Below are 25219 nucleotides of genomic sequence, written 5' to 3' on the forward strand. Positions count from 1 at the left end.
CAATACTTCTGAAAGAAGGGAGAAAGAAGTAGCAGTTGCTGTTCATGTCCAGTCCTTTAAATGCTACTTTGGGCTCAGTTTCTTTAACAGCCTCAGTCCTCTCCTGTCAGTTTAGGTTTACAGGCATACCAGATAATGTATGACATAACCAGGAATATGCACTGTCAGCTCCCCTACATGCACTCACAGACACATGAGCGAGAAAGATACTGATTCTGCCCCCTTTCAGCTCACTAGAGGATGCAGAAGTCCTATGATCACCCTTGGTACTTGTTGGTCAGGCCTTCCATCATGAAATTAGTTCCCACTCTGCTGGGGGAAAATGGCTGTACCATCTTTAGATACTTCCTAAATCTGGAACCCACGTTCCAAGGGAGGTGTGTCAAGTTGGACTGGTACATCGATCAACTTCCTTTCTGTTTCAGTCAGCAAATTTCTCCTGTGACACAATGGGCAGCCTTGGCTCACCAGGCTTACATACATTTAGATATCTAGATATGTGCATGTTAGCTTTACATATGTTTGCTCCCACCCCCACCAATACCTGTAACATATATACACAACAGTGAGCACAACACTATGAAGAAATATCAAGTTGAACTTCAAAATAGAAAAATGCTTGAAAGCTTAACCTTGAAAGGTCCGCATCTTTTGCCACAGAGCTTAGAGAAGAAACTAATCTTACAAAAGAGAAGCACAGATCAGCAAGACCGTAAACAAGGAGAATAGCTTTATCTCAAACAGTGCCTCTGATTGCAGGAAGCACTACACTCAATCACTCCTTTTTTTCTTAAGCTGAGATAGAGCCATCATGTGATAGACTGCATCAGCTGAATCCTTGCATAATACTGGTAGGTCTGGCTTCCCCAGCCTGCAGTTCTCATATCTGCATCCAAAAAGCATTATCACTGGGAAGCAGATGAGAAAGAATGGACTTGGATTTTCCTTCTTTCTCCTCTCGACTTCCTTGAAGGCACAGCTTAATAGTTTCATCAGACCAAATTTGTAACATGAAGGATGATCAGCCTTACAAATGAGAGTACAAACCCTAGAGATTTCACATATCCTGCCTGCGCATATAAATCAGGGGAAGGAGTAGGAAGGTGATCAAGTTCAAATTAAGACTATGAAGGTGTGAAGTAAGTTCGGTACTTTTTTTCCTCCTTCCTCATTTGTTTTTCTGAGAGAAGGTCTGTATCTGAGAGGACAAGTTCTGAGAAAGGAGATGAATACCACAGCACCCACAAGACAGTAAAATCAGTGTGAGTTCTTCTCTGTTAAAGTTCTCAATCAGTTTGGAGCCCTGAGGAGAAGAATATGGGAGTGTCAGTTGAAAGACTCAACATGAACTGGCAGTGAGCAGAAGGCCAACGACAACCTGGGTTGCACCAAGACAAGTGTGACCAGCAGGATAAGGGAAGTGATTCTGCCTCTCTACTCTTCTTTCGTGAGACCCCACCTGGAATTCTGCATCCAGTTCTGAAGCCACCAACAAAAGGACATGGAACTGTTGCAGCAGGTGCAGAGAAGGGCCGCAAAGATGGGGACGCTGGAGCACCTCCCCAACAGGGACTGGCTGACAGAATCAAAGCTGTTCAGCCTGGAGACGACCTTACACCAGCCTTCCAATACCCAAAGGGGACTTACAGGAAAGCTGGGGTGGGACTTTTTGTAAGGGCACGTAGGGACAGGACATGGGGAAATGGTTTTAAACTGGAAATTTAGACTAGATATTAGGAAGAAATTCTTTACTGTGAGGGTGATGGAACAATGGAGCAGGTTGGCATCCACCTCACTGGACCCCTCCCTGGAAGTGTTCTCAAGGCCAGCCTGGATGATGCTGTGAGCAACCTGGTATAGAAGGTGTACCTACCTACAGCAAGGGGTTGGAACTCGATCTTAAACTCCATTTCAACTCAAACCATTCTATGATTTTATGATTTTATTATGACGTCACCTGCTATTGTATAATGGCCTGTTTTTCCACACCTAACACAATCTACATATACTGAAGTAACAACGTCCATGCAAAGTTGTTCTTGAAGAGCAACTTCTTTACATTTTCCATTTTTGATGCAGCAGAAGGCACCCAACACTTTGTTGAGAACAAGTATTGTTAACTATCTTCCTGATAAAACTGAAGACAAAAATCCACCAGCACCTGAAAAACTTGCTCAATTTCAGAAGCACAAGGTACCCAGTAATTTCTAGCAATAAAATTAAAATGAAACAGCTGGATCTTGAAAACGTTTGGATCCTCAGAAAAGACCTTAGAGTTTTCCTGCATTATCTTCTGCATGTTACTGTAGAACGACCCATAGTCTTCACCCCTACTGCATATGTTGTATGAGTCTCTGTAGTGTAGTTCCCAGTGTTTCATTCTTAATTTTTAAAATAATGAAGAATAAAAAATATTTCCGGCCTACCGATCACTTGATTTCACATCTGTAGTTTCTATGAACTAAGACTCTATGTAGGAAACTGACGTTTTTTTGTCAGTTTGCCTGCAAAGTCTGATGATACTATTTTACTTAAGTCTGTGACCTAAATCAATAGAGAAAATTACAACAAATAGACTGTACAACACTTGCACGTGACTTAAACTGCAAGGCAGGTGGGTGTATTGCTCCCTGCCCTCTTCCCAGAATGCAGGAGAAGTAAGAAGGAACAGAAAAGCCGGAAGCTGACACTGGAAGCAATATGCATCTCAATTATAAAATTCAACTCTGAGTAATAAGTTTGGCAATTAAAATGATGTATTTTCAGATGAACATCATGGTAGTACACAGCACAACTGAACATGAAGCTAATAATCCGAGATACGTAACCACAGTAAAGACCACAACTATAACCTACTGCACACATTTAAAGGTACAACTGAAAAATTTTCTGACAGCTTGGACTAAATATGCTCAAAAGCTCTAAAACTAGGTGCTCTGTAGCAAGCACTAACATTTTGAGAAGCTGGAGATTTAAAAATACATGCATAGTGTTTTCTATATGGTTGGAAAAGTTTTCAAAATATCTTTCAGAAAGCTGTACTATGTTCTGTGTAATCAGAACATGAAGTACTTCCGATATGAGTCACTCATAGTTTAGAACTTCATAAATATTATCAAGAGACGTAAACTTAAAGCCACACCAAGCTCAATATCTCAAGCAACTTGATGACTATTAAGCAGAGACCTACAATCTACTCCTCTCGGCATCTAAAAGGAACTTTGAATCTTTCTTGTGGGAAGAGAGACATTTCACACATGTTCCCACAGAATTTTGTATCTACAACTGTGCAGCCAAATACTGAATGGAAAAGCTGGCAATTAACACACATTTCTTTATTACCTCTTTGGTCTCATTCTTTTAGACCAGATATTTCCCCCCATTTATTTATTTATTAATAACAAGAAAATAACAGACTATTCAAATACTTTTTAAATGCTGTAATCTAAGTAAAATGGTCTTAAGAGGTGCATCATCTACAATGCCACCTAACAAATTGAAAACCATGCCTACTAAACTCTACACCTCTAAAGCCCAAGTTCCTAACTCTTAGAGCATTCCAGACACGCTTTATAACATTTGCTGAGAAGAATCCATCAGCTTAAGAGACTCAAGCCGAAATTTGGCACACTTGGTCATGTTTCAAGAAGGAAGCTTTCTTTTGCCAAACTTAAAAAGAAGTGGATTTTAGCATTTCCACATTGGAACAGAAAGATTCTTTCCATGATTGCTTAGGTTAAACAACACCATCACAGAACAGTTTTATGTTTTAAGACTTCAACATATCTTAATAAGGATGAATATTTTGCCCATATAAATAAAATTGAATTAGTTGAAAATGTTGCAGAGTGCACATGAAGTATGACATTCTCAAGAAGGGAACACAGCCAATGAAAGCAAAGAACGCTCATTTTAAAAATGAGACTCATCAGCTAGTTTCCATAGCTACTTTTTAAACAATTGTAAGCTCAATCATTTCTTAGAACAACCTTGTTTACTATGAATAACTTTGAAATGGCTGTTCTAAGAAAAAGCTATTTGAAACCATTTACAAGCAAGCACAGTGATTAACAGTGGCTGCAATTCTAAACTTTTTCAGAACACAGAAAAGGGAGAGTATTATCTGCTCTTTGTTTGCATTAAACATTTACCTTTTCAGAATACTACTACAGAGTAAACCCCCAATGAGGATTCCAGCCTTGCCATGCAAAATGCTTCAAAAATAGACAGCATGGCAGAAATTACAGTGCAAGGATCACAAAGGCCAAATATACACAAGAAGAAATTGAGTTAAAGACCAAGAGCTCCAAGAGAGGAACAGACTTCTCAAAGAGTGAGTGAAGATGAGCAACAGTTAACCACCAGGTTTCCCCAAGGTCATTTATCTATCTTTAATGACAACACTGACAATACAGTACAAGTAAATACCGGTTAAGTAGATAGCAGTAGTATCACCTCATCCTGGGAAGAATAAGCTATTCATCTTACAGAAAAAGCACGAGCAGCTCACATTACAGAGAAAAGGGTAAGGACAGCAGCATCCTCACAGAGCAATTTAGGTGCTGTGAAGGTCACATGAACTGTAGGCTTGTTTGTACCTTACCAGGCCTAGCTTTTATCTTTACTCTTGGATAAAGTTAAAGCACTCATTACAGAAGGTGGGGAACATTTATACATATTCCAGCAGAGAATGCAGTAGGTTGAAGATTTACTCCCTATGACATCTCCCAAAGGAGTTTTGCTATAAAACATGCAAACATTGCAGGGAAAACTGCATTTGCAATGGTGAGTCCAGACCCCTCCACTCTCCTGAATGGAAGGTTCCACATGTAGCCTTCTTAATAGAATTATTCAAAGCACTCTACTACCACAGCACTCTAGAAGAAACAGCAGCATCCAACAAAGCAGTTTTCCATAAGCGTTAATAACTCCCTGACAGCAAAACATAAGAAAGACTATGGAAAACTAAATACATGCCCTTCCTTTAAGACCCTGTTAGCCTAAGCAGTTAGAAGGAAATCCTGCTCCCCAGTAGAATGGAAACCCAGCTACAGAAATAGCTTAGAATAATGTGCATCTCCATTCTCCAGAGGGAATTTGAAAGTGAGGTGAAATGCCCAAACAGTCTAGCTATTACATGAGGAAGCACTGACAGACTGCTCTGGAATCAGCCCTTGCAGGGTGGCTGCATACAGAATGAGGTGTTCATCCTCTTTTCTCTTTTAATAATAGTAAAATTTGGCAATGAATGGGAAAAAAAAAATCACTGATTTAAGCACCTTGTTTTCCTTTTACCACCTCATCATCTTCAGTCTCTATCACCTGAATTCTCATTGGAGATATTCTGAGTGTACAGCTGTGGATTACACCTCTTTCTAATCTAACCTGGAGAAGCAGGAAGCAGATCAAAAGACAATCCAGTTTATGGATGTACTGGATTTCTTAGCCATTCAATAAGAAAACACCAAAATATAGATTAGCCCTCCAGACTGCAACAGAAGGAAAATACTTTAGTATGCAAACTACTCCCTGCAGTGAAAAGCCTCTGAAACACTGGAAAAGGGGAGATGAGGAGCAGCTCATTTCTTGTTAATGACCTGCATGTGTGCAACAGCTGAAATTCCCAAACAGGTATTATATAATAACAACAACAAAAAAAGCTGTTCAAAGCAATAAGGAGGCACAGTCAGGACTGGGGCAACCAGCAGTCAGCAGCTGTTCTCCGGTTCAGATATTCAGATACCCATGTCAGAGATAATTCAGATTATTCTTCAGTGTACAGGGTTTATATCCAATAATTACTTTTTCCAAAAAGCCTATACAGGCTACAAAACATTTAAATGGGCTAAAAAAAATAAAAAAGAGCTCCCCCAGTGCGAAGCTCATACAGAGAAATGTATGTTAACTTTAAACTCCCAAAAATTGTTAACCCCTAAAAGCACTTAAAACTAAAAGGGATTCTGGAGTCAGATACTACATGAAAATGTATTTGTTTCATACTCTAAAATTTGAATTTTTTGCTAACAACAGTGCAAAAAAAGGAGCCAGAGAGGTAGATGGTTTCAGTGCATGGCTCAGAAAGTGGTGTAAGTGCAACACACATCTGTCAAAAACTGGAATGGAGAAAGCTGCATGGAAGAGAGAAACTCCATTTAAAACTAATGCTAATGAAAATACAATGTCTTAAAATACATTTGTAAGACCTTCACTTCACTAGATCACAGTTCAAGTATGGATAAAACAAGATGTTCCCGCACAGTTAGGCAGTGTCATCTCAGGAACTGTAATAATCCAAACTGTATGACTGTGCAACTGAACCTCACGATGGTGATAATTTATCCCTCCAACATTACTTCCAATATGTGTTTGTTCTTCTGGTGGATATGGGTTGAAATCTTTCTGGCTACAAGTTTAGTTACACCAAAAGTTCAGCAGACTGCTTTTGATGAACCAGACCTAGAAAACACCATGCCACATGAAGTACACTATATCTGCAGTGACCTTTCAGCAGCACATTGGTCTCTACCCACTAGAAAAACAAAGATAACCTGGAAGGACCATTGAAAAGATAAAGGTGTAGTCAAATTCACAAATGTTCAGATCTAAAAAGTCTTACAAGTTGTAACAAGAGTCTGGGCTTTGTCAACCACAACACAAAAGGCTTCCCTCAAGGCAGTTTGCTATCATCAGCTGCACACTTCTCATACAAAGGTGAGGCCAGTGAACCTATCAGATAGCCAGCCTATTTTGTAACAAAGTTGGTTTTATCTACCTTTCACACAATACCTAGTAAGGTCATGGTCTAATACTCCACTTAGACCCAAGTCTGTTACAATCTCAACAACAGCAAAAAAATTCAGTCCAACAGAGTTAACTACAAACTATCCTTTAGCTTACAGACTGAATCTACTTCACTGGAATAAGCTGAACAAAAGGCTCTGTGTTTGTGCTCCAGTTGTTAGAAAGCTAAAGAATAGGCCACTGAGAGAAAGGCCGAAGATCACAATAAAAACTTGCAGAGTTGCCTTTATAAGCATTCCAACTCTGCACGTCCAAGAGTATTAAAATGTGTGCCAACACAGTTCAAAAAGGACACCAGGACTAAGACTGATATCACTGTCATCACAAAATCATCCCCACGAACAGAAATGATTTCAGTCCTGATGGAGACCAGCTATTTCAACTAAACAGTGACTTCAGCCCAATGACTACATTGCCCTAGAATGATGAATGGAGGTGCTCTTGAGGGCTGACTCAGTGCCTGGCAATGGAAAGAGATGAGTAACTACCTTTGAACCAGTTCTTGTTCTAGGACAAATACATTAATAGCACTGCCAAAGACTACAGAAGTGAAAATAGCTACAGTATCAGAACGGTCTCAAAAGACTTGGGTTTCATTTTTGGTTGATGCCAGGGATCCTTCATGTATGCCTAGTGTTGCCGCAGCAATTAAATCAACCATGCCTTCAAACTACAGCTGAACCACTTTTTAGGCCCAAAACACTTCTGATCTTCAGAGACAACATGAGGACACAAAGCCTCACAGCGAAAATATAAACTCATGGAGCTGCCATTTTCATAAGGAGACCCCTGTGCAGAAATTCCTGACAAAACTGTAAATCACTGTTTTGTAATTTCTAGGATGACAATTATATAATCTTCTATATTTTTATGTTTGAGTTTGGGAATCAATAACATTCAACACTTAATTATACTCAGAAAAAATATTCTAAATTATGTGCATGGGAAAGAGAGACAGAGGGAAAATGAGAGGGGTGCCACCATTTTTTAAAATGTACTCAAGAACAAAATAAAAAAAAAGATATATACAGCGAAGCAATAAGAACTCCAACCTATCTACTGTGGGAAAACTCAGAAAAAATTACCTTGTCTAACAGGTAAATTTGTTCTGGAAAACAGAGAATGTCTAAGCTGGACAATGGCTGAGATGAACTGCACAGGAGAAGAGGTGTTGGGCCTCCTGTATCTTTAGAACAGATGCACAGCTGGCTGCTAATCCATAAGATATCAGGCAATAGGTTCAAGGCAAGAAGCCTAAACAGAAATGGGGCATCAATGGCAACACACAACAAAGTACAAGCATCGACTGCTTCCTCCTCTACATACCCACAGTTTTAATTGTGCACTTTGCTGTTGCTTTACGACCCCCAGGCCCAACCCAACACAGCGGCAGAACAGGCTGAGTTTTGTGAGGACAGCAATCTCAGGCTAGTAATTCATGAGGGAGGCACTAAACATACAAGGAGAAACTGAACATCGGTAATTTTCCTTCTTAGCCACATGCTACAGAACTAGAAGCCTAAGTGTCATTTTCAGAAAATGTTTTGAAAAGGACACAGCGTTGAGCACAGCACACCTCGTATCTGTAGCACACTACATAGAAGTTGTGCAGGAGAAGCATAGAGATCAAATAACATGGGGCTGACTGTGGCTGCAACTCATTTGTTTTTAATTTTTGTATTAGTAATCTTTCTGCTCAAGCCATAAGAGAATACAATAGAGCTCACGTATTGATTTGTATTCATCTGCCATTTGAAGAAAGAGGGCTTCACTTCAGCATTCAATAGAAAGACAATTACACACAATGAACATAGATGCTTCAAAGGATCTGTTGCCAATAAATGACATATCCCAGTGAATTCAAACCACTCTTTTCAAAATTCTGGCATTGTGCAACACGAAAATAAAACCTAAGTAGAAGGAAAAGCAAAGCTTGCCACCTACTGCCCAATGACATAATATGTACTAGTATTGTCTAGCCTTCCTTTCAAGACTTATGCTTTTGAAACTCATTTCCCTGACACAGTATGTACAGCATTGTGTCTCCAGCAGTCTTTTTAATAACAGAAAACACAAAGCAACCACAAAAGTATTTTCTTTAAACTGTTTTTAAACTGCTTATAAAATGGCCAAAAAGTCTGGGTGCTATGGTAAAAGATGCTCCAAACTAGGGAAAAAAATTCCTTTTAATATCACCAAGTGGTGTTACGGGCCCTACAAGATAACTTGGAAAAAATTAGCTAGAGGGGAAGACAGACAGGAATTACTGCAGACCCCTCTAGTCTTTACTGGCTGGTAAAGTGATTCAACTTATGTCTGAACAGTAATAGAAGACCTTGTTTTCTCCTGTTCTTGTGTTCTTCGGAATCTACATTCATGTCTTTAATAGAAATTTAAAAAAAATATCTGTCTCTTGCCTTATACTGATGAGCAGTAACATTTCAAAGTTCAGCTTAAAATGACACAAGTAATAAACCTTCCTAGTAGTGGCTACATTAGCAACTGATGACACTGAACTGAATCCAGCAGTTCTAGATTCCTGGGAGGAATTTACTCAACAAAGATGCATGTATCATAGAAAACATGCATGAAGTTTAGGCAAAGTAGGCACTGCTTTTCAGTAGGGATATCTGCCTCACAACGAAAAAAAAAGTTTCCAGACTATAGCAGGGAAGAAGAAAATGAGTTTACTAGAGATGAAGCATGTCTCTCTTGGGGATCCTAAATCATGAGGCAAGCAAGCTATTCATAAATGAGAAATCAATGAGGCATTTGTAATTAATCAGACAGGCTCAATCCTGAAAATATGTCTGTCTTTGTCTGAGGTCAGCCCACAGCATTCTCTGAATGAAAACGCTTGAACTATCTAGTTATCTGCTACAAGAGTAAAATGGCAAGATCAGTGAAGTCCCTGGAGGGGGGCTCCTTATGTCTTTGCTATCTATTTAATAAGGTTATATGGAGAGTTTGTTTTTAATAAGTTATGTGTTTAGACATCACCAAGTTATACTAATACCTAACACACACACACAAAAAAATAATAAAATGAGGTGATACCTGCAGTTAATTTTTGAAGGGCTGAAGATCAAATAACAAGCAAGATTTCTGATACTAAGAACAAAGTGCTTTCTCAAATTTCAAAATACCACTGATTCATTGATTACTTCAACACATACACAGGAAATCCACAAACAAAAACGTATTCTTCTCAAGACAAAATACTGTCAAATAGTATTTCTATAGTTCAGACCAGTAAGAAACCTTATCCTCAATTTGGTTTTCCTCCTTTGGAAATTAAAGATGTATTTTAACAATGCACATCAGTTTTGTGAATCACCCTCCTGAGAACAAGTCCCACAGCTGTCTATAGAGGCAATAGAAATGACATGAAAAGGATTCCCATTAGCTTAATCAATCATATGTGCTCCAAGAAAAGCTATTTCAAATATTGCTTTTAGTTCGTCCATGTCTTCTATCACTGTCCTTGCACAGCATTTTAAGCAACAAACTTTTCACTCCTTTTAGTGAGTAAAACATATCAGTCAAGTATAAAACTGGTGAATAGTTGTTTGGATATCACAAGCAGTTTTTAATAGAGCAACTCTTCTAAAGCAAATATTCTGAATACTTTAAGATTTTCTAGTACATTTCAAAAGCTTTATGCCAACTCAAATTGTAAACAAGCAAACACTTCAATCAAGTAAATACCTCTTACTAGAACAGAAAACATGCTGCCACCTACCCATAAAAACACACGTAACTTCAAGCCTCCAACAAGCTACATGAAAGAAGCTCTGAATATATAAAAACCCAACAATTTTAGCGACTATTAAGTATTAAATCACATATTGTTTGCCAACATTTCCTGAAATCCTTCATTGATAAATGGAAGCATAAATTAATAGTAGCACAACTTAAGTGGAAAAGCCACACTAGAAGATCACATACCAACCAGTTCACAACAATAACACTGGAGACTACTCTTTAAATCCATTTGCTATGCATCCTCATTGACCAGTATCGTGGTTTTTGAACTAGAAGAAAAACTGAGAAACGCTATTGTTTGGAATAGTGGTTTACATTTCTCTTTTCAACTGAACTGAAAGTGTTCGTTTAATTTTAGAAGTAACTCACTTCCCTGAAAAGCAGTAGCAATTATTTCTATGTACATGGAACGTGCCTATGCCACTTGTGTTTTGCAGTTAGTAATATACATTAGTGTGGATGTATTCCAGCACCACTCAAAAGAAAGTAGCTCAATGACAAGTTAATTTAAAAGTTAAGTCTACCTTGTGTGGAATGTGTTCCATTTGATGTGACTGCTGGAAGAAAGAGTACAATGACACTTTCAAAAGCAATATGCCTTACAGAGCAGCTTGGATAAGTAGACTACATACATGATTTTCAAGTCCATTAAGAAGAAAATGCTTCAGAATACCTCCAAGGGTACACTACACTTTGGAGCAGTTCTCTCACACAAAGCACTGTGCAAAGACACCTTAGAATTCATGCTGGATAGTCTGTGACAGAAATTGAGTTCTCCTGATTCTCCATGGAGCCACCTAGTGTTAGTGAAAGCCTAACAAGTAAACAGTGAGATCATTATATTTTAGAAAATACTGAAGGGATGCAGCCATCAGCTTAACACTGAAGCCAGAGCGCAACTCCTCCAGCTCTCTGAAAAAATAGTGGGCTCAAGAACTGACAGAAAAACCTCATCTGATCATTGGAATTAAGTTTGAAAATCTGAGAAGTAGCAATTTGCCAACGTTGCAAAGCACACGTGGTGATCTCAACTCACAGATTTAGATATTCTTTTCTTATACCAAATCAAGCAGTCACAGCACTGGGCTACAGGAGTACAGAAACTAGCAGCCCACAACAAAGGCTCTGCAGACTAAGGTAATTTTCTGTGACTGTACCTAAAAAAGTATAGTCATGGCTCTTAACCACAGATTCGTTCAGGTCCTTCTGTACAGTCAGTATCCTCAAGTTTCTTTTTACATGTATCAGTCCTAAGCACACACATATGCACATTCTTAAGTGAACATATTAAAACCTCACTTGCACCAAGGAAAAAAAGCTTTAAGAATACTAATACAGAATTATCTTGCCCAGAAGAAAAAAACACTGATTTTGAAAAATATCACATCATCACTGGAATTACAGTTCAATCCCTTCCAGCTCCAACTTCCCCACATACCCCGAGAGAAGACATGGCATCTTCTCCAGAAGAAGGCAAGGGTAACATATGAGTTCTTTTCTTTGAAAGGAAACAATATCTTAGAGAGTAAATAAAACTGAACTACAGCTTTTAGAATATAAGCAGCCAAAACAGGACATTCTAGTTTTAGCTTAAAGGTTTTTTTTGTTAGTCTTTTTTTTTTTGTTAACTAGGGTTTTGTTTGACTTCTATGATGAAACAGCTAGCTCAGTGCCTGAAAGTGTGATTAATTTTTATAAGCCAGACTTTAGTAAGGCCTTTGACAGTCTCCTGTTGTTACCTGGTGAAAAAATTGGTTAAATATGGGTAGAATGGATTGTAAAGTAGGGGGAAAAACTGCCAGTACTTCCTGACTGAAAAGACAGTAATTAATCATATAAAACCCAATAGGCAGGAGGTGAAGTGAGTAAGTAGCTATTTTCCTAAGATATCGATACAGGGACCAGTATTGTTTAACATCTTTATTAATGACATATACAGGGGGAAAAACACAACCTCTGCAACTGTTTGCACAATTTCAATCTGGAAGAAAAGGCTGTGGGATTTTGAGAGGCTCACGAGTTCAAAGGCACACAAAGTCCTGAGATGCAACAACTTGAGGCAAAAGTACAGTTTTGGAGGTGAAATTGCTGGAAAGCAGCCTTGGAGAAAAGGATTCAGGGTCTTGGTGGACAAGCTGAACACAAGTCGGCAACATGCCCCCATAGCAAAGAACACCAATCATATGTATTGGACTGCATTAGCAACAGCACAGCCAGCAGGTCAAAGGAATATAATTCACCTCTATTTGGCACTTGCAAGACTGCATCACAAGTACTGTATCCAGTCTGAGGCTTTTCAAATCAAGAAAGATACTGACACAGTGGAATGAGTCCACCAGAACTGCCAAGAACTGGAACACAGATTGCACGAGGAGAACTGCATTTGTGGAGCTCAAGGGGATGATGTTACTATTTACAACTGCCTCTTGAGAACTCACAGAGAAGACAGAGCCAGACTTCAGAGACCAACACAAAAACCACAAAGTGTAACAATCATGATGTGCAACCATGAAAATTTCAACTAGATATTTTTTTGGTGGTGGCATTTTTATTTATTTTAACCCTGAGGAAGGCTAAACACTGCAGTAGGAGCTCAGAGATACTATAAAATCTCCAGCCTTGAAACCCTGCAACTATTTGAAGCTCAACAATGCAAACCTGCTTTACGCATACGGTTGGACCAGACTGCCTCCAGAGGTCACTTCCAACCTGAATACATTTGTACTTCTAAACTGAACACTACTCCAAAGTCCCATGCCTTCCCTTCAAAAGAAAAAGTTTCTTCTTACAAAGTCAGGGTCTTTTTGGATGGTAGTTCAATCTCTTGTCAAAACGAGATTCAATAAAGTATTTTCAAGCATATCTTGCAGTCGAGTTTAAGAGCAGAGCTCTTCCAAATAGAAAGTAGTGAAGTTTCACTTAGTCTGTACTACTTTAACATCTTTAGTACATAGAACAGTACTAACAGTGATGTAAATTGATGTCCTCTAGAATTAATTACTCTCACCAGCTGTTAACCTTAAAAAAGACTGGAGAAGTGTTTCTTGAAATCTTCACCTGGTCAGTCATGTAAATCAGTCTTAAAACCCTGCTGTTTAAAAAAAAACATACAAAGATACAAAACCAACTCTAATACACAGGACAGAAAATGGAATAGGTAAAAGAGCAGCTCTTACATTTTGCAGTAAACCCCAGCCAAGAGTTTGTACAATGTGAAGTCAACAGCATCTAGATTTATCTACATGAATCCATAACATATGAACAGACTATAAGAAGAATACATTCATTTTTCAGTTACAAGTGTCCTCTACTGATGATTTCAGTACGGTTACAAAACAGCATGCCCAATTCTTCTCCCAGGTTTGTTTATTAATTTAAGTTCAGACTGACCTCACACTTGTCTTTATTCAGCTATTAAGAACTGAGGAACTATTGGAAAAAATATTACTTTCTTGATCAGAGGAGAAAAAAAGAACTTTAATACACAGGTTGATCAGATTCACTAAAATTATCCAATATGTGCTCCTCTGTAATAGGATGAAACTAAACCCAGAAACCCAGGAATATAAGTTTGGAAGGGACCTTGCAGATAGTATTTCTAGATGCATCAGACACCATTATTTTTTGCTCCCACAGCTGGTAAATGCAGAAAAATCAAACTGTTTGGGGCTATGCTGCTGCCAACATGTGAGAGAATGAGAAGTGAAGGGGATGCTCAGAGTTACTCGAGAGCTATCACAGCAATTCAGGACCACAAAGCACATCTGTTACTGAGATCAGAATTACCAACAGGTTTCAATAAAAAGCAGATTTTTGTTTCCAAGACACCATTTGTTTTCAATTACAGCCATCCTCATCTTCTGCTAACATTCTTCAAAGATGAGACCTTGTACCTGATAACATCCATCCCCAGCCCAGGGCTATGGCAGTGCTTGTGTGTTCTAAATCCAAGATATTCCAGGAAATTAATCTCTCTCCAGGTTTCCTTCTGTTCAGCACCCTGTTCTTGAAAAAGAGATCTCTAAGAAGAAATGCGAACTTCCTATTTCACTAAATATCATTGCTACTGTAATCCCATGAAAACTTGTTAAAACGTATCTCAATGAGTTGTTAGAAAAGTTGCAATGAAAAACAAAAACTGATAGAGAATGGCAAAACAGAAGTGCTGTAGAGACAAGACTACTGTAGGAGCTTATTCTGGTGTCCCAGGTTGGGTTCTGCTCTGGCTCTCACCAGTCCTTGACAACTTAGCATAGCAGCAGCGTTCAGATTAGCATATCAACAGCACCCCCAGCCAATAGTCCTACTCCTGCAATAACCTTTCATAGGTTTCTAAGAGTGGGAACAGGAAAAAGCTATTCCAGAAAGATTTGAGCAGCATATAGAACAGACAAAAATCACAAGATATTCAAAAAAGGAACTGCAGTAGGAATTAGACTATTTGCTCTGCACTAATGGTAGAGATCTGACCTCAGTCATCTTTCAGCCCTGTAAATTGCCCTATTAGTCTACGTAAGAACTACTGTTAGCACTGATTTCAACAGTTCTATCTCAACATGCACCTTTTTGTCTCCCATGACTGGTTTGTCAAACAGCTCATTTCCTCTCTGTCTCCCGCTAAGGTTGTAGGCTGGATTTCTCATAACTCTGAAGGCTCAGTTTTTCTTTCTCCCACTCCACTATTAAACTGCATGAAAATGATTCATCTTCATGTCATTTCAAAAACTAACAATCCCATTTACCTTAAAGAAGTCTCTCTAAAACTAGGAGAAAATCCTTAGGTTAAGAAGGGTCACATTAACAAAGTTCACGTGGGTTAGCACTGCTTGTGGAAACGCGCAGTGCTCTTCAGATAACAGATAATGGTTTCCTAATTCCAAAGTCAGCTCCTCTGTATCTGGAACATTGTCTCATGCAAGCAGGAAAAGAGATTTTGGTGAAGCATGACACTCTGCAGCTTGCAATGGCAAGTGCTCTCTAGAAAAATGGAGAGTCATAGCCTGGTGATCCACAAGAGCAAAGACGAATACAAGTTTGTTATCTCCCTTCTTCATATAAGATGAATGCTTTATCCCTGAACTCAGAATTTCCAGTAATAATGGCAGACAAGTCTTCACTGGGAATGCCCATAAGCTTCTCCTATGCATTGTTTCAGAGCGTGTGGAAAAGGACTGATTTTATTCAGGCAAGAGGAAACAACATTTTTCTTTTAATTAAAGTACATTTTGCTATCCAATTTGGACATCTTGCCTTTCTCACAACAGAAGGAAGAGATCCTCGAGAATACTTCTATGTGAAGGAAAAAAAGAGGGAAGGCGGCACACAGGAGTAAGTCCTGGTAAGAAAGGAACTGTCTGGCTTCTTTGAAATGATTTGCTACAGAGAGCTCTGTGTAGCTAAGCAGAGAAGCCAGGTGCTGAGGATTAGTAGTCCTGCTGGGTCTGTATGAAAGGGAGCAGTGAAAAGTCTGATGATTTTAGTGGTAATTTCCCCTTCATATTAGCGACTCCAATAACATTATTTCTGATAGACCTAAACTGGGCTCAGAGCACATAAAAACATTAAAATTGGGTGGCAATTCCTCTGTCCTATGACTCCGAATCCATTTGTTCTTAAAGCCCACTCCACCTTCTAAATTTCTCAAATTACATATTGGAAAGAGGTTAAGAACCCCAGTGAAACTCAGTTAAGTTCCCTCTTCTTATTACGTGACATTTATGAAGCTGGTTTTGCTTATGACTCTGCAATAACACAAGTTAGAACACCCACAAAAGGAACTGGATAGGTTTAGGAGGTAGGAATCCAACAAGGAGGCAACCTGAAAGCACTAGATACTGTTGGCAGTGTTCGGTGATCTCTATTTTTAGAAGCAGCTTGGAGAGGTGTACTTTGTTATTAGGAGCATGTAACTACTTCGGTGCAGTCTACTATAACCGTACACTGCTATTCTGACTTCAGGCTTTAATTATTATTTTTTATAATTCTGGACATGGGAAAGCACAGTTTAATCCCCAGTCTCAATAACTTCGCTCTCATGGCTAGAAGCAAAATAACTGTATCCTGCTCACAGCTTTCCAAAAGTAACATCTGTTACAGGAGGGATACACTTTTTGCCTCTGATTTCACCTGAAGCTGAAGGAATAGTAGCTGCTGTAGACACCTAAAACTGTCAACATTCAATTTGATCACCAGGCTCCTGTGCATTCCTCTCTCCCATATCACATACAGCCCTGAAGCAAGCTATGCACATTCAAAAAAGCAACATTATATGCAGAGAAACTTCAGACTCATTTGAAGTATTTCAGCTAATCAAAGTAATATGAAAGTCTGGAGGCAGAGGGGAAAAAAAATCTTCTACAATAGTCGTGCTTCCAATTTGCAAGGAACAGTATTTTATAAATGTTTTATAAATTTTATAAATACTGGACCTCTTTGAAAGAGAAAATAAATTTAAAACCAAACAGAACACTTACTGTGGTTGCATTTGCTGAGGTAATCCAACAGGAGGCTTCTGCTTGATGGTGAATGCCATCTGAGTCATAGGGCCAACCTTCGGCGGGACCTGCACCTTCTGGGAGAAGGCCTGCTGGGCAGCCTGCTGGGGGATGGGCCACGGGGGAACAACAGGGCTCCGGCCTCCAGTGGAAGACGTGTCTTGCATGACTGTATCCTCACAGGAATTGCCTTTTGTTCCTGGCTTACACACACAGAGCTGAGGTCGCAGACACATCCCTCCGTTTTGGCACGGTGGTGCACAGTTAGCTATGGAAAGACATTTTAAAATGCACCTGTGAAACTTAAGAACAATGGAACATACAAACCCACCCCACAATTAAAAAAATGTGTTAATCAAGTATGAGACTGTAACATTGCTAAGCGCCACAAACGCATACAAGTTGGTACAGCTTTTACTATTCTCCTACATAATATATGTGCAATATTTGAAGAGCTTGAAAAAGCAAAAATGGTGCAGATGTGAAACATAGGAAATACACAAGTTAAATCAGTATAGCACTGTTACAGATCTGCCTGCTAGCAGTCTGCTGTACCCCTTCCCTGCATCCTCCTTCTCCATACGGTAACAACCAAACTGCATACTGATGGAAAAAAAGGAATGCAGATTATAAAACTATGCTGTTGATCCAAGCTTGGATTCATTCTGTTACTATTTAAAGAGCTCTGTAGATCATTACCGCCACGCTATAGATGACCAACATGATACAAAAAGGCATGATGTAATTCAACCCTTCCACCGCTTCAACCATCCCAAAGCCAAGAAATCACCACTGCAATAACATTTAAAGATAAGAGATGCACAAACTGTTCCTACAATGACATAATTACAACCAGGGATGGTGTTCTTTGAAGAAACAGGTGTTTGAGATTGCCTTGCACTGTATGTTCCTTGTTCCATCTGTGTAGAGGGATAAGTCTCCTCAAAAGACAATTCACTTCCAGATACATCCCTCAGATAGGATTAATTACACTGTTTGTATCGCTCTACCCACTGACAATAGAGGGAACTTAATTAGCTTAGTCTCAACACTCATCCCCTAGACCTTGTTAAAACACAAGTAGTTCAGTTCCATTTTGAATGAGCAAGAAATAGGTGCAAACCTCACAGATGAAATGAAAAAAGCAAGAAAAGCAGCTACTGATTTTGTGTATGCAGAACACTGCAAAGGTATGCATACACAGCATTTATTTTAGATGGTTAATCTTAAAATATTATTCCATTTAAAAAATTTTAAAATAAAGAAGGCAAAACAAAGACCTTCTCTTATTCAGAGGATACACTTTAATAGTAGAACACAATTTGAACTAAAATATTTATCAAAATATATTTTTCCATTTGTCCCCCCTGGAGATGTTATTCAGTGAAGCACGTATGAGAAGACACACTGCTGAGCATACTTCTAATATTGGTAGCAGGAAATTTATTTATTTATTAGCTCAGACAAAACAATATGCCAGATTACTAAATCTGCAGGTTTCACAGGCTTATCTGTATCATAAAATATAACACATGGTACCACACCATATCTCAGTATATCCAATTTCATAACAATTTGGAGAAAAGTACACAGCACTGTTCCAAGTAAATTGGAGCACTTGGCACTTCAATCAAGTTTCAACACATACACTATAAGTACACACAAATTTACATATGAAAAAAATGGATAGCATGGAAGTGTGTTAGTTCAGTGGGACTTATCTGTCAGCTTGTAACACCCTTTGATAGAAACATCACGTGTATCATCTGTACAGCTGGCACTAGATTTGCCACAGAACTTGTGCTTTACAGAGAGCTCTTCTCCCAGATAACTTCCCTTCCATGTGTTGTTCAGCAGCCTATCTCCTATTGAACACTGTCTGACTGAACTAGCTTAATTGCACATTCTGCATCCCTAGCCACAAAAAAAAGTAGTCATTCACTTATTTATATTTCTAGTTACTTTAAAAAGTATGGATTGTGTCTTTGACTGCCAGAAGGCCGAAGAAAATTTTCACTGAGAACTTGAGAAGGGATTTACAACAAACATATGTAGTTATACATAAGCCAACTCTCCCTTGAGTCTTGCCTTTAAGACCTAGATTTTGCTAGGCACACAAGAAATTCACACAACTGAAATGCATTATCTGTTTGGAAAATAGATTCTGAGACTCTTAAGTTGTAAAGGAGCGGAGAAAAACCCAAATTTGTCATAAACTACCATAAACTGTGTATCTGCTGAACCTACAACACTCATTGGATTTCCCTTATTCTAATCTTCCTTGACTTGTTAAAATTAAATATTTTCAGAAGAACTAAAGACACCTAAGAGCATAAGACCTCTCTGAAAGATTTCTAAACATGGAAAAACAAAGCACAAAAGGACCTTTTCAAAATCCTTTTTAACGTGGTTCTGTGAAGAGGACACCTGTATTTTTAGTTACATACAGCTACAGGCAAACCAGGCCACTCCAACACACGTAGGAACTCTCATTTCAGTACTGCTCTAAAAAAAAGAAAAATAAACGAATCTCATCATCGCGAAGACAAAGCACACAAGATCTTGTTACTGCTGGGCAACTGGTCTCGGTGTTACTCCTGATGTCCAGCTGGAAAGGAAACAAGGAACGCAGCATCTCCTACTTGATGTAATAGAAGAACAGCTGCCTCAGCAATTCTCCATTCTACTGCATGCAAATCATTGAACACAGTCTGCTAAATCTGAGTGCTATAGAAAAAAAACAACAATCTGCATTGCATTTTGAGTTGTTGGAAAACAATCTGATGGTTTCTTTATGTGACTTTGACTTACTCAGTCTGGATAGAATCACACTACCAGACAATGAGAACACAGATGCATAGTTTCAAACAGAAATAACCAAGTAATACAAATCTAGGAAGTGCAGGTGACTCAGACATGTTCATTAAGAACATTGCCCAGGTAGCCAGAGACAGGACTACAGGGAATGGTCAAGTTGCACCAAAGGAGGTTCAAGTTGGATGTTAGGAAAAACAACTTCTCCAGAAGAGTGGTCAGGCAGCAGCACAGGCTGCCAAGGGAGGTTGTGGAGTCACCGTCACTGGAGGTGCTCAAGAAACATTTAGATGTTGTACAGAGGGAGAGGGTGTAGTGGGGAAATATTGGTGGCAGGCAGACAGTTGGACTGGATGATCTTGGAGGTCTTTTCCAACCTCGGTGATTCTATGATTCTGTGAATTACGCCTTCCTAACAACACTATGATAAAAGGCTTTGAAGAGACTCCAAGAGCGGAGCAGTGACTCAGACACCTTTGTCATTCTGTAGTAACAGCATAAAGATCACAGTGAAATAACTTAAGCACAATCTGGAGTGCTTTAGAGAGAAACAATCTTCTGCAAAAGATTTAAAAGTCTCATTTTTATAGCATGAAGAAGTGTTCATATTGTAAGTATATTTGCTGAGATTTATGGACTTCCATCTATACCGACCTAAAGGCTTCTCAACAAGTTATTTCAAGAATAGAAATCAAACACAAAATTAAGCTCATCAGACCATCCCAAAAAGGCAGAAGGAAATATCTGATCTCCCAGGACACCAATCACAGTTGTGCATTTCCTACCTTAAAGTAAAATAATAATTTATGCACGCACAAAAGAGAGCGCTGAGAAAGCAGCAGCTCCTTTTCCTGTGGTTAGGAGCCAACCTATGCTTCAAAACTCTAAAAAGTCTTCAGCCTCCACTTATCAAAGTGAATCTAATAAGGTTGCAGTGAATTTTGAACTATGCAGATGAAAATACAACCTGTTTTGAAATTACTATATACTTTTTTTTTTTACCCTGACTGGAAGATTCTTATTTCACTTACAGAGACATAAACCCAGAAGGTCTCTCAAATTTATGTATACATAAAGCATACAAAGTTCCACAGGACAAACTGCATTACTCTCTCAACAAAACGAGCATCAGCAGTTCCAACAAATGTTAAGAGATGCAGTCTGTCTCAAGTTATGTGACCAGTGCCAGCAGGCTGAAAAACTGACCCGTGAGATCTTCACAACAACCCACACTTCGGTTGAAGTTCATTAATGTTGTGTAACAGATCACAAAATGGGATACGAGATCACAGTTTTAAGAAAGAACCAGATGAGCTTTTAATTGGTACAATGCAAAAGTTTATTTTTAAAAACGTTCAGAACAGCTGCCATGTGCCAAATGGATGACCTAATTACTTTGTTTTAAGACAACAATAATGGCACATTTAACTTAAAACACCAATATTTTCCATTAAGCTAAGCTTGAAAAAAAAACAGTGGTGGAAGAAGCAAGTTGAACGTGGGGAAAAAAAGGGTGGATACACTTCTGTTAAAGGTGGTAGGCTTTGTGACACAACTGCAAATTCGAAATGAAGCTCAGCAAGGATGCAAGTAATGAGATTAGCCTTACTGGGTGAAATCAGCCTTACTGAGTAAGATCAAAGATGGGTTTAGTTCAGCCTCCTTTCCCATTATTAAGGTGGATGTTTAAGAATGGGTATAAAAACTGGGTGCAAGGTAATAACATTCTGTACTGCTACAGCCTTCAATAATTAGGCAATCAGCAATTTCTGAGCAGGAGTACTGTTTGCGTATTTAATATAAAACAGAGCTTTCCATTAGGAGTTCACTGATCTGCTTTCCAAACTAAAACTTCCTGTGCCAAGGAAGTTGGCCAGTGGAGAAGACTGGGCACATACAACATAACAAACCTCCCCTGCTTTCCACAAGAGTGATTTGGTGAAGGAACATGAACCTCCTTTGGTTTATTTTTTGCAGAAGTTAAATAGAGGCAGTTTGTCCCACAGGCAGTAGAATTAGTACAGGCCTGCTTCCTGACATTCCTACTTTTTCTATCCCCACTGCAGTAAGCCCCATCTCCCTAACACGGTGCGGTCACGGACAACAGACCTCTCATCGCACAGCTGGATCCCAGTAACTGCCACGGCATGGGAGATGCAGTGCTAACTGGCACACGCACACCCATGGACCAATACGTGGCAGTCCACAGCGTGCCACGGCTGATGCTTGCTGCTTTTTCTTTTGAAAAATGCACTAACCAACAGTTTCTGGCAAAAACACAGCACTGAAGTTAGCAATACCACAGCATTATTTATCATTGCTTTAAGTGATCCCTATGTGGCTCTTCTAGAAGGGACTAGCACAGGGATCAATTCTGATAAAATTACTCAGAGCAATTTCAGAAGAAGAGTACACGTGCAACATTGCACGTACCAGCATGCATGTAAAAATCTCTCAGATAGGTATCAAGAACTTCTGTTTTTAGGGATATCATACCTGCAGAGTCATCCTCTTCTAAATCCCAAACTTTCCTAACGTGACTGAGTCACACACACAACAGCAGCCACCAGAGATTAATGTGCTGCTGTTGCTCACCCAGCCCATTGCATATCGCTCACCTTTCTCTCAGAGTTGCAATATATCCATTCTGCTCCCACATGGATGGTTTTGTTATAAGCCACTACAGTTCTCTGAACAAAGCTCTTATCCATCTTTGCATTTCATTATTGTCTTTGATATATCATTGCAAATGAGCTACCACAACAGCGACGGCAAAACTTGAATTAGAGATCTGAAGTCCAAGGAATTGTTCAACAAATCCTTGTCCATCTCTGATGGGGTCAAGTTGTTCCATTTTTCTCCCATAGCACAAATAGTGCTATGCAAATATAAACCAAGTCTAAGTTACAAGCCATAACTAAGTTTATCAGCTAGCGAGTTGTTTGAATTAGTACAGGTGCAGGGGAACTGTGAACAATTATGAAAGCCTTACGCTTCAAGCAATTCAGCAATAAAATGGCAAACGACATTCAGCATAGATAAACATGAAACAAGCACACGGGGGAAAAGCAATCCTAAATTCACACGGAATTGCTGAAGACCACTACCACTCTGAAACAAGTTACTGTCAGCAGTTCCATGAAGACATCAGTTCATTGCTCAATCACAATGGAAGAAAAAAAGAAAATAAAACAAAAAAAATCCACAAGCATTAAAGAACTACTAGAAAAGGAATGAAGAACAACAACATGGAACAACATTACAAGGCCCCTCTCTACACACACAGCTCACCCACACCTGGGCTGCTGCAAATCATTCCAGTCCTTTCATATTGGAAAGGATTTCCAAACATGAGTCCAGCAAACAACAAGGGGGACTGTGATGATCAAAGGCAGGAAATCACTTCTTTGTACGTCATGCCTAAATACTCAAGAACTTCTCAGTACAGAAAAATTGCACAAGTACAGCAAAAGGCTGCAAATTTATAGGTAGAGAAGAACAAGCAAACAGGACGTCACCTCTTAAGTGTACCAAGTAGGAACAGCTGGTGGCAGGTTGAAGCACTAACCTCACACCTGTGGCAGAGAGGGAGTAATTAACCCTGGGCATCACCTTTGCTTTGAAAGTCCCTGAACCAGAAGACACCACGAGCAGTTTTCTGTGAAACTATCTCAATGCACAGGCCCTTTTTATGCATCTTTCCCTACTGAACTATTGCTCGCCACTGTCAGCATACTGGGTTAGATGGGCACTCACCAGGCCTAGTATGGCTGTATTTATGCCATTCTTAGACAAAAGCAGTCACAGAACACCAACACTGCCCTTACGTTTAAAGCTTAGAAGATCCTTCTAGCACATCTGTATATAGATTTGGGACTAATTTACATGTACATAACATTGGTCATTCTCAAAGTAATGCCTCCTGTTTATTTCACTAGAAACCACAACAGATACGAGGAGCACAATAACACAATCTGATAGAGCACAGTTGCAGCCACAAATCACTCTTTTTCAACACAGTCACCACCATTAGCCATGCATTTCCACCAGCAGCGATCAAGAGTCCGCATGCTGCGCTCATAAAAATCTGAACCAGTGGAGGTGACCGACTGTTCACAACTGCTATGATGACACAGTTTCTAGGAAAATGTTACCCATGCAGTCCATCTTTCATCAGCCCAAGCAGATGGAAGTCAGAATGTGCCAAACCCTCACTACGAGGTGGGTGTGGTAGGACAGTCCAGTAGTCAAGATTGGCAATGCGCTCCACTGTTTTCAAGCTGGTATGGGGCCTGGAGTTATTGTGCTGCAAGAGAAAGGTTGTCTTCTTATCTGGTCTGACTGTGCAAGCTCCAGCCTTCAGCTCAGTCAGCACTGTGATGTAGCAGTCAGAATTGATCGTTTGTCTGGGTTTCAGAATAACAACAAGGATCGCTCCTTTCCTATCCCAAAAGACAGCACACATCACCCACTGAGGGCTGTGTCATGGACTTTCTCATCAGTGGGGAATTTACATGTCATCACTCCACAGACCACTGTTTTGACTCCGGCTCCTAATGGTGACACTATGTCTTGTCACCAGCAATGATGCAAGCAATCCAGGAAACTGTCACCTTCAGCTTTGGTTCAGTAAATCCTGACAAACTTGCATATGGTTCTCTTCCTGCTCCTGTGTGAGCATTCACAGGACAGACCTGGTGCAGACTTGGTGATATTCCAGTGTTGCCACCATTGCTTCCAAGATATTGAAGCAAATTAAGATCATTAAGCTCATTGCTTCGATTTTACATTAATTTACATTGACCTGCTCCAAACAATGGCATCTCACTTATTTCCTTGCATCTCCTGATCATTTGGAGAATTGAAATTTACAGAGAAGTATTTTTACATGAGAAATTCACAAGAAACAGTGTAAATGGTGCCAAAAACTTTATGCACACCTAGACGTTTTGCCTCAGTTCTACCTTTATCAAGCACCTCCTCTGTCAAACAAGTGCTGTTGGTTTGTACTTAAATGACCACAAACATTTACTATGTTTCCTAAACTCTAATGCTTTGATATTACGTTTACACTACAATGAACAGTGTTGTGAGTTGTGTTATTTCTAACAAGCCCATCCAGCAGAACCTTTCTGTTTGAACACAGGTGTACTTTTCCTCTTCAACAGCATATCCAAGCATCAGTTTGGTTGTCAGCAGAATGTGCTGACTTCCAGCAACTTCCACCACTGCAAATGTTAGTGCTGTATATATATTGCTATCCATACTGCCAGAGCAATATTGCTAATCCTTTATAACAACCTAAGCCTGTGTTGTTAACTGTTATCTTTCACAGGAATGCGTAA

The 25219-nt window shown here is 39.4% G+C and overlaps 1 protein-coding gene across 7 annotated transcripts in view; it reads right to left on the reverse strand.

The window, feature by feature from the left end:
• The window catches only part of LTBP1 (latent transforming growth factor beta binding protein 1), a 182480-nt gene that overhangs the window by 148821 nt on the left and 8440 nt on the right, over positions 1-25219 (reverse strand). For all 7 annotated transcript variants that reach the window (NM_001398250.1, XM_015283725.4, XM_015283724.4 and 4 more), the window contains exon 3: positions 17040-17328. In NM_001398250.1, coding sequence (NP_001385179.1) covers positions 17040-17328 — 289 coding nt within the window. The remainder of the gene's footprint in view (positions 1-17039; positions 17329-25219) is intronic.

The sequence above is a fragment of the Gallus gallus genome, chromosome 3 (genome assembly GCF_016699485.2).
Source record: "Gallus gallus isolate bGalGal1 chromosome 3, bGalGal1.mat.broiler.GRCg7b, whole genome shotgun sequence".
NCBI classification, from domain to species: domain Eukaryota; kingdom Metazoa; phylum Chordata; class Aves; order Galliformes; family Phasianidae; genus Gallus; species Gallus gallus.